This window comes from Chiloscyllium plagiosum, unplaced genomic scaffold (assembly GCF_037043375.1).
Source record: "Chiloscyllium plagiosum isolate Xiang-an unplaced genomic scaffold, Cpla_swu_hap1 HiC_scaffold_8, whole genome shotgun sequence".
Classification (NCBI taxonomy): domain Eukaryota; kingdom Metazoa; phylum Chordata; class Chondrichthyes; order Orectolobiformes; family Hemiscylliidae; genus Chiloscyllium; species Chiloscyllium plagiosum.
Window position 1 is genome coordinate 87,774,671 of NW_028270146.1, and position 20,198 is coordinate 87,794,868.

At 40.9% G+C, this 20,198-nt stretch overlaps 1 protein-coding gene across 1 annotated transcript in view; it reads left to right on the forward strand.

Annotated features, from left to right (window-relative positions):
- ttc9 (tetratricopeptide repeat domain 9) overlaps positions 1-20,198 on the forward strand; it is a 69,410-nt gene that overhangs the window by 37,499 nt on the left and 11,713 nt on the right. Inside the window, exon 2 of the mRNA XM_043698134.2 lies at positions 17,409-17,591. Coding sequence (XP_043554069.2) covers positions 17,409-17,591 — 183 coding nt within the window. The remainder of the gene's footprint in view (positions 1-17,408; positions 17,592-20,198) is intronic.

Consider the following 20,198-nt stretch of genomic DNA (forward strand, 5'->3'; position numbering starts at 1 on the left):
ACTTGGTCTTCTGCAATGTGAACTGTTTTCAAAACATTGACATTTATTTTTGCACAGTAAAAACTGATGAGAAACATTCATTTAATAATATCTCTCCCGTCTACTGAGGTTCAACACCAAGATGACCTCTTTGATCTTTAAGGGACCCTACTCTCTCTCTAGTTGTTCTCTTGCTCTTAATGTACTTGAAGACTCTCTTTGGATTATCCTTATACTTATTCGCCAAGATTGTCTCATATCTCCTCTTTGCCTTCCTGATCTCCCTCTTAAGAAAGTCCCTACATTCTTTATACTGTTCAAGAGATTCATTTGAACCCAATTGTCTATATCTAATATGACTTTTTTGAAAATTCTTAATTAGAACCTCAATATCTTTATTCATCCATTGTTCCCTAATCCTACCAGTGTATTACTATTCACTATAGCAGGAACATATTGTCTCTGAACTCTTGTTATCACACTTTTGAAAGCCTCCCACTTATCAGACATCCCTTTAGTTGCGAACAGTCAACTTGAAGCTGTTTGTATGTTCTTCTTTTTGTAATTGTATATACAGCCTGTGCTTCATTCTCAGGAAAAGACTTTTCTATTTGTTAAACCAATTAAATTGTCTTTGACTTGTTTATTTCTACAAATCAATTGCATCTCTAAATGTGCAATGGGAACACGTAAATTGAATAACTCGGGAAAGTCAAAGAAAATTGTTTTTTGAATGCACATTTTTCCTGAATTCTCAGGTATTTTAACATGCCATTTATTTGTATACAGTATTCAAATCTTTGTGCTATCTACCATTCAACTGATTGAAAGTTATTGCTAACACAACGGCCACTCAATCGTGATAGAAGAATTCATTCCATTATGATTATTTCATGTTATGTAACCACATCACAGCCCTTGGTTTTTTTTTAGATGAGACACATAGCCATTTTTATCAGGTACAGTCACTTTCAGTTCAGATCCATCACCTGGAAGAGTGGTGAATGTAGTTCATTACTTACTTGCGAATGAATCTGTGTCAGTGATGTAACAGAGATTAGACAATTCCAATGATTTTCTGTTCGATCTGACAGTTCCTAACCACTTCAGCCGTCCCTTCATGATGGATTGTCAGTTACAATCATATCACTGGGGACCTGTACTTGCAGTCTTTGCTCGAGAAGTAAGTGTAAACTGTTGAAGAAGCCACTCCCAAAGCTAACTCTGCTTCTGAAGTCTTTCAGGACAGCACAATAATATTTTTCAAGAGGTCTTCCTTAAATTCATAATGTTCCATTTAAGCAGTAGCTCTCCCCATAATACCCAGTTCTGAGTGTTCAACCTTAGGAAAAATTGATGAGGATCAATATTTCTCTCACCGCTAACAGCAGTGATCTGTTGGGAATGAGGAATTCTAGGCTTTTCCAGGATATAACAAAATCAAGAAAGCTATAATAGGACTTGGACAAGAGGCAACAATTATACAGAAGATTTGAGTCTACTACAATGGTTTGGGCTGGTTGCTCAAGCAGGAACAACTGGAATACCTTTCCTGGACAGCATCTTGTTCTATCTGAGGATGACTGAGGAAGCATCGGAAAGACTGTGAAGAGTGACTCATCATAAAACAAGGAAACTGGTAACAGAAACAATCCATCCAGTTCAAGATGACAATAACCATGTAAATTCATTTGTCCCTCTTGCTGCTGAGCTTACTGAAGGAAAGTTTGTAATATAGGACTCCCGCCACAACCAATTGATGCTGTTAACTAGCTATCATGTTGAGCAGGAGGCAATATTTTTGTGAATCACATTGAGTTCAGATTGTTTGAAATCCTGAAAGAATGAAGTGGCTACTGTTCAGAATATCATAGTTGGAAGGGGAGCAAAATTTTCTTTTACTGGTCTCTGCCAAGATCAGAACATTTAATGAAGAGGCTTTTTGGATCCAAAACCCAGGTATTTACTAAAACAATAAAACTCTGAAGTTTGTAGTTTAAAACATTGGGATTTTACTATACCGAAGGAAAAGAAAACTGCCCTTAAGTATTCTGTTACATCAAAGATATTAAATGTACAATGAACGCTGTAACTCGTAAGCTGAACTTCTTAAATAAAATATCCTCCTTCTACAACATTTTGGCTTACACCTACCATAGCACAATGAGATACTTATCAGAAATTTGAACATTAATGACTGTGTATGAGGACTCTTTCAGAGATTCATAAATGGTTTGAGTCTTTCTGGATTTTTAGCTTACTTCTGGTTAACATGGTTCCTCTAACTCTCATCCAACTATTCCAACCAGGTGTTGCTAGCATCTTACATTTGGATCAGAACTCTCCTGGTTCCATTAATCTTTAACTTTAGGGTCTTGCGTCTAAAGCCCTCTTTTCTCTTTCTGTCCTGTTTGCAGTCCTGCACTTACGCTCTTGCACTCATTCTCTTATGCTTACTCTCACCCACCAGCTCTCCTTTTTTTTTATTTTGGCTGTCGCAAAGGTTCACTGTATAGCTTGGAGTACTTTGGGTAAAAATAATTGTAAGCTCATTTAGCTCACATTGAAATTCAGTGAATCCTGTTTGAATGAGATGTTTCTTGTTCCAAATGAAAATCTTAACTGCTACAGAGGCACAACCGCAATCTACTCATCCCTTTTTTGATTGACCAATTTTGATTGACCCTTTGCTGTTCTATTTATCTCCTGCGGCAACCCTGTCACATGATCACATATTGGAAACCAAGAACTTGACAGAAATTATATCTTAGAGAAATCTGGGTCTTGAACTGACCATCATCTTAACATTGGATGAGATTTTCCCCAAAGGCAAATGGGCCATAATACCATGAATGACTCTTGCTGAATATTAAAACATATTCTCTTATTTTAGGTAAACTATCGGGAACCCTGCAGTTTCAGCAGATGGAACATTCCAAATCCTAATTAGTATTTAAGATGCATCCCTGTTTTTGTCTACCAGGCCCTGTTAACAGCCGAGACAGATTAGCTGACAGTACCGAGTGGGAGCTGAATTGGTGTTCAATGTTATGATAGGGGCATGAGAAAAGAGACTGAAGAAAACCAGAGGTAGGAAGAAGAGAGAATTGTAGAATGAAAATCAACTCCCTCCTGACTCTAAAAAAGGAAGTTTTAGAAAATTATATTGAAGCAATGTCTCATTTCAGGAGTTGAGGTAACGTCGTAAGACACGATTAAAATTTGAACGGTTTTTGAATTGCATTTGAAACCCAGGTTTACAGTATGGCCTCATTTCCCACCAACCACAGTTGCCATAAAATTAAAACCTTGGTGATTATGGAAATACCTTAATTTAAAGCTTTGAGAGGTTGTAAGATCACAATTAACAGCAATTATACAAAGCTTATAATAAAGACTGCAGCATGCTTTAAGCAGCAGTTTAAACTTAGCACATTTTCAGTATGCAATTAAACACCAGCTGTAGTATTGTGGTGATATTAAATATAGGGTGTGAACAAGGCCAGTAAAACTTCACAGTGCACAGAGAGCTCAACAAGGAAACCTAGAGATATGTTTTCATTTCAGTGTATGCTGTGTCAATTCACTCTAAAACAAGTTGACAGAGTCAGCTTGTTCTGTCTGGTCCACACAGCATTCTGGTCAGAGGAAATAAGATATCAGTTGATTTTATTACAAATGGCTGGTGGGACAGTCCCGTAGCTCGGAGATGCTACAGTTACGGTTTTATTATTGCCTTTGCAAAGCTAAAGAGCTAAGAGCCTGCTTCCCGGAGGTGGCCAAACGTCATTTGACTAAATTCATCACTGATCTAATCTACACAAAGCGATTTGCATCGGTTAGAAGCAGAAGCTGTCTAAGCTGCTTTGGTTTGAGGTAAAAGCTGTGGAATAACTGGCTTATGCTATGCAGATTTAAAAATGAATTAATAACTTCATTAATAAATGTTCACATTAATGTGATGTGTCCATTTATTTTCACTTTGCTTGCAAATTATCAGTATATTTTATAAAATTAAATCGACAACCAATTACAGATCTTTATGCACCAAACAACATCGTGGCTAATGAATAATTAGCTTAATGCCTATTCATATGTACAGTAAAAGAGAGACAGTATTTCATGAGGACTAACAAATACAGCTTCCAGGCATGGTGTATTTAATAAGGATCTTTTGCATAACATACTAGGAAAAGTGTGCAACATTGTCTAGCTTTAAAACATTATGAGAGGACTTTTTAATCACTATTCAAATGTTAACTTGATAGAACACAAGATATGTTGGAATTGAAATCACTTACAAATCTGTGGTCTAGTATGAGCGAATGTGGGGAGATGAGATGGTGTGAGAGCAAGAGGAAGAAGGAAAAAGGCTTGTAACCCAGAGAATGGAGTTGAGACTGGGAAGTTGGAGGGATTGGGGTGGGGGTGCAAGAAAGGAGAGGGTTCTGCAGATCATTGGAGAAGGGAGCAGAGGGAAATGGCAATGTGGGCCATGGGTAAGTGGGAGATAGCACGGGGGTCCATGGGAAGAGGGAGATGGCATTGTGGGCCATGGGTAAGTGGGACATGACACTGGGTCATGGAGGAGAAAGAAGATGTACTAGAGTTCATTTGGGGTGGGGGTGGAGGGAGCAGAAGGATGGCCATGTGGGTCATGGGTGGGAGGCTGGTGGGGCTGTGGGTCACAGGTAAGTGGGAGCTGACACTGTGGGTCACAGATAAGTGGGAGGTGGCACTGTGGGGCATGAAGTGGAAAGGAGATGTTACTGCAGTTCAATAGTGGGATGGGACGAATGATGATACTGCGGGTCATTGTGTGAAAGGAGATGGCACTGCAGGTTGAAAAGGGAGGCAGGAGAGTAACAACATTTAGTTATCTCTTCTCCCAGTTGCTTGAACAAACAGCAGTGACAACAGCACTCCCAATGAGTGTCAGGTAACTTAGTTCTTAAAAAAACGTGCAGTAATCCTTTCCAAAACCCTTGGTTTTTAAGACTTCTTTTCTCCATTTCAGTTCATAATTAAAAAAAAGTAAAACAAAACAATAGATCATTATAACTGACTAGAACAATTCTATAATCCCGTTATCAAGCATTGCTATTCATCCATTTCTACTTTGTAAGGGCACCAAGCTGTATAGCTTTACAGATGCACAGCACCTAATGATCAGTCTTAAACTGCATTTCAATAAACAACTGGGGTAGTGGCTTTAAAATATTTGTGGGAGAAAGTGAGGACTGCAGATGCTGGAGATCAGAGCTGAAAATGTGTTGCTGGAAAAGTGCAGCAGGTCAGGTAGCATCCAAGAAGCAGGAGAATCGACGTTTCGGGCATGAGCCCTTCTTCAGGAATGAGGAAAGTGTGCCAAGCAGGCCAAGATAAAAGGTAGGGAGGAGGGAAATATTTGTGAATAAATAATGAGCCTAAACGAAGCTTAAATTCAGTGTCTTGCAAAAGCTAGGTCTGTCTGTTTATGGAGAAGCCTGGTATGGAAGATAAACCTATGTTCCTGAACACAATACACCCCATTGTTTTGCAGAGAGATTGGCTGGGTTTAAATGCCTTTCTCTATTTCTGAGTCCCATTCTTAGTACAGTTGCTTCAGCCTGAGCCAGGTATTCCTGCAGTGATGCTACTAGGTTTAATTTATGGAACCGAAACACTATGTGAGGGAAGAGTGGAATCACACAATCCAATGTATTTTTAATTTATCACCTCCGGTTGCAAGGGCTATTTGTGACTGAACTGTAGTCAACAGCTTCTCTATACTGACAATAAAGCTCAAAGTGTATGAGTAATGAAGGTTAGACTTTATCTATTAAGAATGTTTCAAATGGATTCAGTATAAAATCTTCACACTCCTGTGATCTCATTTCACTGAAATGTTATGCCCAGAGCACAGGAGATGCTACAGCCATAATCCCAACTAAAGGGAAGTGTGCTGTATCAGCAGTGAAGCATCTGATACCACATTTCATTTCTGCAGACCTCCTGTCTAAATAATGATGTGTTCTGCATAATAATACATTATTATAATAATAACAACAATAATGCCCTTTTACGTAAGAGGTCAATTATAGTAAAGTGCCTGCTATAGTAGGAATGTTGAAGCTTGCATTGGACCATCTCTCCCAATTATCACTATTTCCATAAAAGATTTTGTTATGTTTTTCAGTGATGTTGGCTACCAAATGTGGAGGAATATGTGTTCACTTTAATGCTCCGTTTAGTGCATTACGTTATTGTCGTTCTGTAACCACTGAAAAGAATCATTTTTGCCACATTATTCAAAACCTGTTTTGGGATGGTCATTCACTGAAAATCGCTGGGATCCACCTCATTTGTTTATAATGTCTGTGCTAGTTAATAGGTCTGTGTGAAGTGAAGGTCAGCATGAAAAGGCGAAAGGGAATTGTGATAAGACAAATAAAGGTCATTGCCGTTAAAATAGCCTCCTTTCTTCAAGTTGGGAAAACAATGTGTTGTGGTTCATGCTTAGATCTAATCTGTAAGTACATTCAGTGTATATTGCCATAGACTATTTAAATGATGTCACTACATATTTATATCTGACTGTAGTTAAGAACAGACCACACCTTTTTGATAACTAATGCAGAGAAATCTGAAGTGGTCCATTTGGGGGGAAAAAAACAGTACAATGTGGAATGAGGCACTTTAGTAGCCTGAACATATTAGAGAAGCTGGGACGTTCTCCTCAGAACAGAGAGGGTTAACAGAAGAATTAATAGATGCATTTGAAATTGAGTTTTTAATGCTTTAAACAATTTTAAATTGTTTATTGCTGACAGGAGAAATGCTGCTGAAGCATAGAAGCGACTGTGTAGCTTCTTCACAGCATGAATGACCACATTGTGAGCCAATCTGCTAAATTGTTACATCATAGAATCCCTACAGTGTGAAAACAGGCCATTTGGCCCAACAAGTCCACACTGACCCTCCAAAGAATAACCTACGCAGACCCGTTCCCCTACATTTACCCCTGACTAATGCATCTAACCTACATATTTCTGAACACTATGGGCAATTTATCATGGCAAATTCACCTAACCTGCACATCTTTGGACTGTAGGAGGAAACCAGAACACATGGAGGGAACCCACGTAGACATGGGGAGAATGTGCAAACTCCACACAGACAGTCACCCAAGGCAGGAATCAAACCCGAGTCCCTGGCACTGTGAGGCAGCACTGCTAACCACTGAGCCACCATGCCACCCCAAAGGGTGGGGTTCTGTAATCAGAGGATACAGATTGAAGATAATTGTTGGAAGATCTGTAGTGGGTCTGGAAGAGAATGTTTTGCATGTGGCGAAATTGTTAAGTTCAGGAATGCTTTCTGATAGGGTGGCAGAAACAGATTCAGTTGTGATTTATAAAAGGGTTGTGAATGCATTCTTAGCTGGAAAGACTATGGTAGGCTAAGGGTGGGGGGGGGGGGGGGGGGAGCGGAGAGCACAACGTTCAGACCAATAACCAATAACAAGGAGAAGCATGATTCTGTCTTGCTTCCACCAAACCGTAGGACAAGCTGAACTGAACCACTAGCACTATGAGGATGGGGTTTGAAAAGATTCGGGCTGCTGTTGCCTGGAATTCCAGGTAAACGAATGGGAGAAAAAGAATGGATAGCAAACCATCTGATTTATGGGTTTAACGTATCCATGGACTGCATCAGCGATGGACAGGCCTCTGTGCTGAATGTCTCCTGATGAGATAGCTGACAATATTTTAATTGCTGAGCCCATTAGTCACACTGTTGCAGGCTGGTTGTCTGGTTGTTAATCCATCTCTAACACTTCATCAGAGATTAACAGCATAATCTACCTGTTTATCTCCGCTCTACTGATTCTTGAAAGGAATTAACCCAGTTGTCTTGCTTCCCTGTCATTTCTATAGCCTTTTCTGCAAGTCGCTTTTTAAAATATTCATCCATTTTACTTTCATTTAATATTTATGGATCTGCTTCCGTCATTGTTGCTTGTGTGTGGCATTACATGTTCTGACACTATTCATAACATAAAAGAGTATTGTCTGGAACCTCCCATTCTTCTCTCTCAGCAATTATGTTATGTTTGTAATGAAATACTTGCAGGGCCTGTTACAAAGTGAATTGTTGAGCAGGGGTGTTATTGCCATGGTAACTTGTCCTCTGAAATAACGGAGCAATTTTCCTTGCACTAATTCTTTTCTCCAGCCATTCAATATCTCCCCTTCTTCACACCCCCCACGCTGCAACTCAGCCACCATCCCACAAACCTGCACTCCTCCTCCCAATTCTGAAACAAAGCAGAAATTGCTGGATAAGCTCAGCTGATCTGGCAGCATCTGTACAGGAATTCCAAGTTAACGTTCCGGGTCCAGGGCCCTTCTTCAGAACTCCTCCAATTCTGGCCTTGTAAGAATCCCCAACTTCTATGCCCCTCCACCCCCATTGCTGAGCAGCATTCAGCTGCTGGGGTTCTCTATTTGGGAATTGCCTCCCTAAGCTTCTCCATATCACTGGCACTCTCTCCATGTTCGTAACTAGCCGTATTTTTAAAATAAACTTGTTGACCAAGCTCTTCGTCATGGAGATATACAGCACGGAAACAGTCCCTTCAGTTCAACCCATCCGTGCTGACCAGGTATCCCAATTTAATCTAGTCCCATTTGCCAGCACTTGGCCAATATCCCTCTAAAACCCTTCCTATTCATATACCCATCTGGATGCCTTTTAAATGTTGTAAATGTACCAGCCTCCATCACTTCCTCTGGCAGCTTGTTCCATACAGGTTACCACCCTCTACATGGAAGTGTTGCCTCTTAGGTCCCGTGTAAATCTTTCCCCTATCACCTTAAACCTATGCTCATTAGTTTTGGACTCCCCTACCCAAGGAAAAAGACTCTGGCTATTCAACCTGTCTATGCTCCTCATGATTTTATAAACGTCTGTAAGGTCACCCCTCAGCCTCCAATACTCCAGAGAAAACAGCCCCAGCTTATTCAGCCTCTGCCCTTCACCCAAACCCTCCAACCTTGGCCACCTCCTTGTAAGTCTTTTTTGCACTCTTTCAAGTTTCACAACATCCTTCCTATAGCGGGGAGACCAGATTTGAATGCAGTATTCCAAAAATGTCCTACCAATGCCCTGTAAAGCCACAACATGGCATCCCAACTCCTATACTTCATGCACTGGCCAATAAAGGCAAGCGTACCAAATGCCTTTACTACCCAATGATTGAGCCTAATTTCTCATTAGCTGGCTAAGTGTCAGATTTTATATGAAAATTTTTCCAGGTAGCACAATGGGGCAGTTTCACTACGTTAAAGAGGAGTGCAAATTGTTATGACTACCAGCAAAGGAAATTGTCTCCGGCAGTAATTAATGTGGGTGAGGTAGCCTGTCAATCTTACTGAGTATTTTACAAAAACATTTCAAAACAGGAAAGTGATGTTTATCTTTTAGGAAAGGATAATTTTCATTTCCCCTTCAGCTTGCAAGGATGTCACAAAAACAGGAGCAGCTGGGAATGTTGGTATCCAGAGTGACAGAGGACTTGTGCTCATTTATCCAGTTCCTATGGAATCTGGGACTAATGCCCCAGAAATCATGAGAGTGTGTGAGGTCTCAAAAATATCCAGCAAAAAGTGGACACCAACCTTTTACAAACTATCCGTTCCAATGGGCATCTGGAACCTGAGTTTGGCACCATTTCCGGTCCTGAGCACCCACTGGCAAAACTTTGTTTTCCCTTCCCATTAAGAACAGCGAACAAATCAACAAGTAGGATCCTTATGGACTCCAAATGCTCCAAAAGATTCTAGCTTGTAATAACATTGTTATACTCCACCAATGCTCTAAGAATATTGGAGTTAATTGGTTACAGAGTGCACTATGTTAGACAGATAAAATGACTCACATTTACACTGCATTTTTCATGAACTCTGGCTATAAAGCATTTTGGGACATTCAAGGAAGTAATATCGGACTTTAAAGTAGGATGGGGTGGCTTATAGCAGAGTTGCAGCTTCCCTGTCTTTGGTCCAAAAGCTCCAGGTTCAAGTCCTACTCCATGATGTGTTGGCCATGAATGATGCTTTCATAACGCGATCGATAAGTTGTTTAGCAAGCTGCAGTATTTCCCTGTTGTGTAACGTAATAGTTATGAAAAAGTTATTATTGAGCTACAAAGCCTCACAGGCACAGACAGTGCCCAACCATAACAAAATAATGCTACAGCTGAAAAACTGTAAGACACTTTCAGAGAATGCATAGAAGTGGAATATCATTTCAGAGCAGCAAAAAGCCTAGTGTTTACTCATGATGTGAAGGTAGTTGGATCTCTTACTTTATACCTAAGGCATTCCTCAGGGAAATTAATCCTTTAACAAGATTGTTTATTTATGTTCATGGGTATTTCATACATTTTAAGGTCAATACAGGAACAAGTGTCATCATTCTGTCAGATCCGATTCCGTGGCTGTAGAAACAGAAGTTATAGTTTATTAAGCTTACACTATATGTTCCAGGAGTAACAACTCCAGAGATTAAAGATGTGCTATGATTAACACTAGCAGTGAGCAAGAGTACTGAAAATATACACGTGGTTCAGAATCAATCCTGTCACCTTTGAACTCACTTACATGTCTTGGCCTCAACATCCTTAAGATAGCAGAAAAAATTTGACTAGTTCTCCAAGAACAAGTTCAGAAGCAAACTGTAATCAGCCAACAGGTTAAGGAGCAATTGGTAGAAGATGTAATTGGGCTGCCTAAATTTCTGGCAGAACTCCAAAATGTAGAAAAAAACAAATGAATAAAGATTACCTCTAATGGCAAAAAGGAAATGTTTCATATGGCCAAGAGGACCCAGTGGCCTTCTAGTGAAAAGAGGCTCCAACAGATTCTTCCAGAACCAAAGGGTAACCAAATGTGCCACCATTTGCCAGTTTTGTGTTGAAGACTAAAAATCCAGTGAGGTGGCTGAGAATACATAGTTTAAGCACCGAGAGCATTTCAGAATTATTGCTGACGTGGGGTCTGAAGACTAGTCACTCGAGCATCCCTTCAGGAAGAGATGTTGGAAAGAATACATTATGGACATTTGGACATTACCAGGTGTACAGCTGAAGCTCAGACAGTGGTGTGATTGGCAAGGGTCTCAAAAGATCTGTTAACTCATTGCAAAGCCTGGGAACCATTAGCTTGGAAAATACTTCCATCATTGCTGAAGATCGAGCAGGAAATAAGTCTCCAGAGTATGACTAAAGAAACAAAGCCCAGCAACCTGATAGAAGTTTAAAAAGTCATGAGGGGCATGGATAGAATAAATAGACAAAGTATTTTCCCTGGGGTGGGGGAGTCCTCAAAACTAGAGGTCATAGGTTCAGGGTGAGAGGGGAAAGGGACCTAAGGGGCAACATTTTCACACAAAGGGTGGTGTGTGTCTGGAATGAGCTGCCAGAGGAAGTGGTGGAGGCTGGTACAAGTACAGCATTTAAAAGGCATCTGGATGGGTATATAAATAGGAAGGGTTTAGACTGGTATGGGCCAAGTGCTGGCAAATGGGACTAGATTAGGTTAGGATGTCTGGTCGGCATGGACAAGTTGGACCGAAGGATCTCTATGACTTTAGCATGAGTTAGCAGTAAAACCCCTCTGACATCCTTTTGAGGAATCATTGACTGATCTTGTTCAGACAACAGGACACTATAGTAAACAAACTGATATAGCAGATTTGACTGTGAAGATCAATAATGAGATAACACAGGTTCAAGAGCAACATTTCAAACCTTTCGTGACAGAAATAATTGTTAATTAAGCAGCAAACCTCCAATAACACGACTGAGGATGTGAACGTGTCTCCTTCACTAGAAAGACATCCACAGGAGGCAACTTAAGACATCTAACGTATTGAAAAAGTTGAAGCAAAAAGCCTACAGGTCCCAACACAAGATGTATCAGCAGGTTGAGAGTAAAGAGTCACTTGAACAAAATGGAGATGAGCTGCATTATGATTCCATGGAAATCTGAGCCATGTCTACAGATGCAGGACATAGTGCAAAAGAGGAGATTTCTTGGTTTGAACATCTGGGATACTGCGAAAAAAAAGTTCCAAATCAAAAAGCAACTTCCTCATCCTGAAACCCAGATTTGTACTAAAAGGTATTCATTTAATCAGAGTTGCTGTCTTCCATGATGGATATTCATGAGATGAAAGATCTCTTTCCTCCACCTCCCAGATGAGGTTTAAGAGCCTTGATATGAGTCATCAGGGAAGAGTTCCTTTGTGAAGAAAATTCCAGCCATTGTAAGGGTCCTCCAGATAAAGTAAACAGACAAACTGCTGGGCTTATCAGGAACTGCATTCTCCACAAGTAGCATCCAAGAAATAAAAAATCCTCCACTGTAGATTCACAGTACACTCAAGGTCAAGATCAGATTCAGGATGAATAGTCCTCAAGACAAAGACCTACCAATCTTCCAAGTCAGAAGGGAGTGTTTTCCAGAAGAATTGTGCAAAATCCAGACTTCCAGTATTTGTGTCAGAAAATCTGAGGGGGTGGGATGTGAGACTGGGTAGTGGTCAATGTCAAAGTATGATGTCTAAGTGTTTAGTATAAAATTAAAGCACAGCTTGTGGAACGATGTTGTATAAGGTATTACTTCTGGAAGAGTTAACGTTGAAGTTCATTCAATGTCACTCAATCTTATATGTTACCCAGTCTTTGGGTGGAGAATTGGGCAGTCTTGCTTGAGATCCTGGGTTCCTGTCCATCTTAAGTAATTATACCTAACGAGTCAGTGTAACTTGTGCCCACTGCTAGTGTGTAATGAACTAACTCTTCTTCTGTAAGATAAGTTGCTATTTTCATTAACACCAGTACTGGGGAAGGAGGGAGCTGTTCTAATGGGACAAGCTTTCCCTGAATCATGCTCGGACTGGCATCCTGGCAAATTGCATAACTAAGGCTGTGGCCAGGGCTTTAAAATAAATTGGAGAGAGAAGGGGAGTGGAAGTCAGTTGCATGGAAGATTTTGCACAAAGTTAAAGGGGAAGAGGGTTCAGGAGAGATTACTAAAGTTTCCAGAACAAGTGATAGGATAGAGAGTATGGAATGGGTTTGGAATATAGCTTCAGGCATAGCAAATAAGGGGAAAACTATGAGAAGAGATGTGCTCACTGCAGGACTGTGAGAGCATTATACTAAAATACACGCTGTATATGAAACAATGTAAATGAGCTTGCAGCACAGATTGAAATTGATGGGTACAATGTTGTGGGTATCAGAGAGACTTGGGGATCAGGGGCTGCAAACTAAAAATCCAAAGATCCACATCCTACTGAAAGGACAGGCAGGTGGACAGCAGGGGCCGTGTTAATAAGAAATGAAATTAAATCAATTGAAGCATACAGGGTCAGAAGGTGTACAATCGGTTTGAGAAGAATTGAGGAACCACAAAGGAGAAAGGACTCTAATGGGAGTTATATATGGACCTCCTAGCAGTAGTGAGGATATGGGGCAGAAAATAAATAAAGAGATAGGCATTATTACAATAAACATATGGGACTTCATTATACAGGTGGACTGGGAAAATAAGGTTGGTATCAAGTAAATTAAATCATTGAATGTCTACAAGTTGCTTCTTGGAGCAGCTTGTGGTAGAACCAGTGGGAAACAGGCAATTCTGGATTTGATGATGTGTAATGAGGCAGACTTGATTAGGGAGGTTAAGGAACCCCTAGGGGCCGTGACCAAAATATGATAGAATTCACCCTGAAGTTGGAGAGGGAGAAGCTGGAATCAGATGTAATGGTATTACAATTGATTAAGTGTAACCCCAAAGACATGAGGGAGGAGCTGGCCAGAGTTGATTGGAAGGGGAGCATGATCGGGAAGACAGTGGAGCAGTGATGATTGAGGTTTCTGGGGTAGTTTGGGAGAAAGAGCAGAAATTCATCCCAAGGAAGAAGAACTGTACTAAAGGGAGGATGAGGCAACTGTGGGAAGTTGCTGACTGCATAAAATCAAGAAAAAGCCTATAATGTGGTGAAGGTGTGGGAAGTCTTTAAAAACCAGCAGAGGACAATAATTTAAAAACAAATGGCAAAAAGATGAAATGTTAGGGTAAGCTAGCTAGCAATATAAAAGAATATTGCAAGTGATTTTCAGGATATATAAAGGATTAGAGAGAGGCAAGCATAGATATTGGACCACTGGAGAAATAGTAATGAGGAACAAAGAAATGGTAGAGGAATTGAATAGGTATTTTGCATCAGTTTTCAGTGGAAGACAGTTGTAGCATCCCAGAACTTCAAGAAAGTAAGGGAACAATAGTAGCCATCACTAAGGAGAGGTTGCTGGGGAAACTGCAGGTTCTGAAGGTGAATAAATCACTTGGACCTGATGGACGACACTCCAAGATTCTGAAGGAGATAGCTGAGGGGATTGTGGAGGTATTGCCGGTGGTCCTTCAGGAGTCACTGGAGTCAGCAAGGTCCCAGAGCACAGGAAAATGGCTAATGTAGCACTCCTGTTTAAGAAGGGAGGGAGGCAGAAGGCAGGAAATTTTAGGCCGGTTCGCCTAATCTCGTCCATTGGTAAGACTTTAGAATAGGTTATTAAGGACGAGATTGCGGAGTACTTGGAGGAACATGGTAAGATAGGCCTAAGTCAGCACTGCTCCTTCAAGGGGAGATCATGTCTGACAAACCAATAAAATTGTTTGAGGAGATAATGAGCAAGCTAAACAAAGGAGAGCCAGTGGACATGATCTGTTTGAATTTCCAGAATGCCTTTGACAAGGTGCTACATAGGAGTCTGCTAAATAAGGTAATAGCTCGTGGCGTTGGAGGCAAGATACTGGCATGGATAGAGGAATGTCTGACTGGAAGACTGGCAGATGGTGGCGATAAAGGGGTTTTTAATATTGGAGCTCTGCAGAGGTCAATATTGGGACCATAACTGTTCAAGTTATACATTAACAATCTGGACAAAGGAATTGAGGGCATTGTTGCAAAGTTTGAAGATGACACAAAGATGGGTGGAGTGACAGGTAGCGTTTAGGGAGTGGGGAGGCTGCAGAAGGACTTTGGATATGCTAAGTGAGTTGGCAAAGAGGTAGCAGATGAAATGCAGCTTGGGAAAGTAGGAACGTTAAGCACTTTGATACAAAGAATGCTGGCGTAAACTATTTTCTTATTTGGGAAAAGCTTCAGAAATCTGAAGCACAAAGGGATTTGGGAGTCCTAGTTCAGGATTCTCTTCAGGTTAACGTGCAGCTTCAATTGGTAGATAGGAAGGCAAGTGCAACATTAGCATACATTTTGAGAGGGTTAGAATACAGAACAAGGATGTACTGCTGAAGCTGTATAAGGCTTTGGTCAGACTACATGTGACATATTATAAATCGCATATCTAAGGAAGGATGTGCTAGCATTGGAGGGAGTCCAGAGGACACTAACAAGAATAATCTTGGGCAAGAATGGCTTGTCATATGAGGAGCAGTTGAGTACTCTGGGTCCAGAGGATGCCAGAGGGTGGTTAACCTGTGGAGGCTAAGTCATTGAGTATATTTAAGACCGAGATAGATAGGTTCTTGGTTAATAAGGGGATCAAAGGTTACAGAGAGAAGGCAGGAAAATGAGATTGAGAAACATATCAGCCATGCTCAAATGGCAGAGCAGAATCAATGGGCTGAATGGCTGGCTGAATTCTGCTCCCATATCTTGTGGTCTAATGGCCTTGCTGATAATTGTATATGTTCTTAGACTTACACAGAAAGGTGGATTGATGATAGCACTATATCTCAGCCATGCAGAGCCCAATATGATGAGATGATAGGAGCAGGAGAGAACTCAGTTCAGCCAGAGCCTGCTGAAGCCAATGGCAAACCACTGCAGTACCTTGTCAAACGTAAACATGGACCAGCATGTGGCAGTCCACTCTCAGCACAGTCCTATCAGGGTGTGGTACCTGATGGAGAGAGAGCGAGCGTAGAATAGAAATTGCTGTTCTTTGTTCAGCCTTTTAAACGTCAAATTGTTCTTGGCCTGAGAGCATTACTTGGTAAGCCTGCATTTACCCATGCCTAATTTCCTAGAGGGAGGTTTAGAGTCAATCACATTGGTTGGGAAGGAACTTTACCATCCCATCTGGTCTGGAGTCATTTGTAGGTCAGACCAGATGGGATGGTAGATTTCCTTTCCTCAAGGACATTTCGTGAATGAGGTGGGCTTTTACAACAGTCAAGAAAAAGGTATATGGTTGCCATTAGGCCAACTCACTATCCAGATTGTTATTGAATACAAATCCCAGCACCTGCCATGATTTGAACTCCTGACCCCAAAGCACTGGCTTGAAGTTCTGAATTGCTAGTTCAGTGACATTCCTGCTTTACCCATGCCACCCTGGTGGCTCAGTGGTTAGCACTGCTGCCTCTTAGCACCAGGAATCTGAGTTTGATTCCAGCCTTGAGTGACTGCCTCTATGAAGTTTGCACATTTTCTCTCTGTCTGTGTGGGTTTCCTCCCACAGTCCAAAGATGTGCAGGTTAATTGGATTGGCTATGGGAAATTGCCCTGTAGTGTCCAGGGATGTGTAGATTAGATGTGCTAACCATAGGAAATATAGGGTAGGGGGTTGGATCTGTGTATGATGCTCTTCAGAGGATTGGTATGTGCTAGTTGTGCCGAATGGCCTGTTTCCACATTGTATGGATTCCTGTAAAATTCTAATAAAACAACTTTTAAAAGACATGCTACTTTGCATATCACATTGCTCTCTTTTTTTTAAAAAAAGTGAAAAATACCAGTAAGCTGAGTAAATTAGATTCCCTACAGTGTGGAAACAGGCCCTTTGGCTCAACCAGTCCACACCGACCCTCTAAAGAGTAACTTACCCAGACCCATTTCCTTCTGACTAATGCACCTAAGACTATGGGCAATTTGGCACGGCCAATCCACCTGACCTGCACATCTTTGGATTGTTGGAGGAAACCGGAGCACCCGGAGGAAACCCACGCAGACACAGGGAGAATGTGCAAACTCCACACAGTCACCCAAGGCTGGAATTGAACCTTGGACCCTGTTGCTATATGGTAGCAGTGCTAACCACTGAACCATCGTGCCGTCCCTATTCTGTAAATAGTAATGAAATTGACTGAAAAATACATTAGTCGTTTGTAAGTTACCTAGTTTGATGAGGATGACCTTGATTGATGTGTGTTCTCTTTCACCGTAATGGAACTTCCCCTTGCATTTATCCGGTACTAAACAATCCTAGGTGTGCCAGAATCACCGTAATATGTGCAGTTCCTTGTTACAAATTTCATTATTTTTTGTGTTAGTGCTCCAGCGTGCTTGAAGAATTCTCATAACTGATCCCTTTATGCTTCTTCTTTCTCTTTATGTTTTTTTCTCCAAAGCTTGCTTGCTACAAGCTGAACTGGTGAACTATGAACGAGTAAAGGAATATTGCCTCAAAGTCCTGAAGAAAGAAGGAGACAATTTCAAGGCCCTGTATCGCTCTGGTGTGGCTTATTATCACCTTGGAGATTATGATAAAGCATTACATTATCTGAAGGAAGCAAGAAACCGAGAACCAACAGGTGAGCTATTTCCTACTTTGTAAAACGGCGGGAGTTAAAGAGCATATTTTATGTGTGAGGGGATATATACACAGTTAAGTATCTTCATCATTTTGATTGACGCTCAAAATGAACAGCATTTGTTTTCCAAAAAAGAGAGAAAAATGTGCACTCTCTGTTTCATATGAAGCTCTGGGTTAAGAATCTAACAGATCACATGCTTGCTTTAACCGATTGCTGGAGGGCTGTTGCCTTTGAATAGTGTTGTCTTATCTGTCTTATTGTGTGAAAACTGGTGCACAAGTCTGTGCCTCCCTTAGATCAAGCATGGATGTGACTTTTACCAGTTGGTGGTGAAAGGTGTACAATATATAATTGTCATATTTAGAAGCGGCATTTTAAAATAGAGACAAAGGAAGTTTGAGTCCAGTGAAGGTTTTTGATTTAAAAAGGTAAAAGTCTGGCATATGCTGCCTTGGAATGTAGTGAAGACCGGTTCAAGCCATGACATACAAGGGGGAGTTGGATTATTATCTGATAAGTAGGAATGTACAGGGTTGTGGAGAGTGCAGGGGAGGGAGTAGCACTAGACAAGTTGCTCTACACAGACATGGTGAACTGAAAAGCCTCCTTCTGCTCTTCAGCATTGAAACACAGAAAATAAAAGCAGGAGTAGGCTGTTTGGCCCCTCTTTGAGCCTGCTCCACCATTCTCTATGATCATGGCTGATGATCTAACTCAGTACCCTGGTCTGCTTTTTCCCCATAACCCATCGCTCTAAGAACAATGTTTTGGTCTCCATCACTTTTTGTGGCTGCCAATTTCACAGGCAATTCTGTAATTCTAAAGTAGTGAGAGGGTGAACAGGGAGGAAATCTCTCTAATGCAAATAGATTGAGACAATTGAAATCAACCCATTTTGTGACAAGAAAGCGTTATTTCTGATCTTTCTGACTAATTTTACACATCATTGATGAATCTAACATGTATCCTGAGCTTCACAATTCTTGGTGTGATACCATGGTAACAAATGATCAGCTGGTGAAGGTTAAGAGCACCATTGTTCCTTCATAATAACACTGGAACAAGCACCACATCAGGCATCTATTTCCCAGCTGGCTGTGGACAGATGTTTTAGAATGTAAAGCTGGGTAGCTAGGAACAACTGATGATTAATTGTGCAGCTTTAAGACCATGGAACAGTTCAGCAGTCTTTACTTCCACTGGGTAACATAGCAGAGGTAGATTGGAACAGTTGAAATCAATTCTTTTCAGTACAAGAAAATATGTTATCTTTGATTGTTCTGAGCAATTTTACACAATATCGAGGGAACTGATGCGTATCTAGAGTTTCATCAGCCTATCACAGGTACTCTGAATTTGCTATTAAGATAATATAGTTCTGTGACCAAGCCAGCACTGTTCAATACACCAAATCTCAGTGGAATATTTTGAATAATCAGTAGGTTTCCAAACACAGTCATTTCTCAAAGTTAACATTTATCCTTCAGGTGTTTAAATTTAATGACTTTTTGGTTACTCATCTAATTGTTTCTGGAGTCTAGACCAAGGAACATACGATTGATAACTTCAACTGGAAACAAACTGTGTTCTAAATGTTGTTTAATTGTAATTGTGTTCAATGTTTATCTACAGAAACTCTCAACTTTATGAAAGTGTCTTTAAGAGGTGCAGGAGTTGGGCCAATGCTGTACGTAGGATAGAACAAATAAGTGCGTGAAATTACAATTGATCCTTGACAGTCGATAAATCTTCTCAATTTTAATACCTTTTGTTATTTATCTTTAGTCAATCCAAACCCAGCACGAGTTAGTGAAGCCACGCTGCATCTTTTAGTTTCAATTCCACCCTTTGTGACAAGCTTGCTTATACACACAATAACTAGTTTATATATATGTATCAGGGAACATTTGGGTTGGTTGAGAAGTTAGTGTTAACAATCTTAATCTTGACCCTCCTCCACTCCACTCTGATTTTACGAAAGGCTATATGGGGAAAGCAAACCACTAACTCCATGCCCAGGAGGTCAGCTAATTGGCAATTTTAAATAAAAGAATGAGGCTATCGGGAATATATTAATCATTTCACACTTTTTGTTCTGGCCAGGAATTCCACTGGTTGAAGTGAGTTCAAGTCTGCTGATTCTGAAGGTATGTGGCTTTCCAGTGAGCTGGTGAATCCAGTGTAGCTGGACTTGCTGCATTCAGAAGCTACTTCATCCCCAATTCTTTCGATCTTCTCAATGAGACTCCAATTTCACCCCGCCCTCTCACCCTGCACCAGATCTCCACGTCCCCTCTGAAGGGTTCTGATCTCAATATCCACACACCCCTTCCTCCACCAGTTCCTGAAGCCTCCATAAAGTGTATGACACCCTCCATCCAGGCTCCAATCCCTAACTCCTCTAATTTCCCACCCATCTCCAAGCATCCTCCCAGGATCCGACATTACGTGCACATGCACACCCTTCCACCTCATGGCCCTGATCCCACGATCCCTTTTGGCAACCAAACCTTTCACGAAATCACAAAAATTGAACCTCCCACACCAGACCCAACTTGTCCGCGTGTCCACCCCCCATAAAAAGAAAACAATGTTTGTCCCATT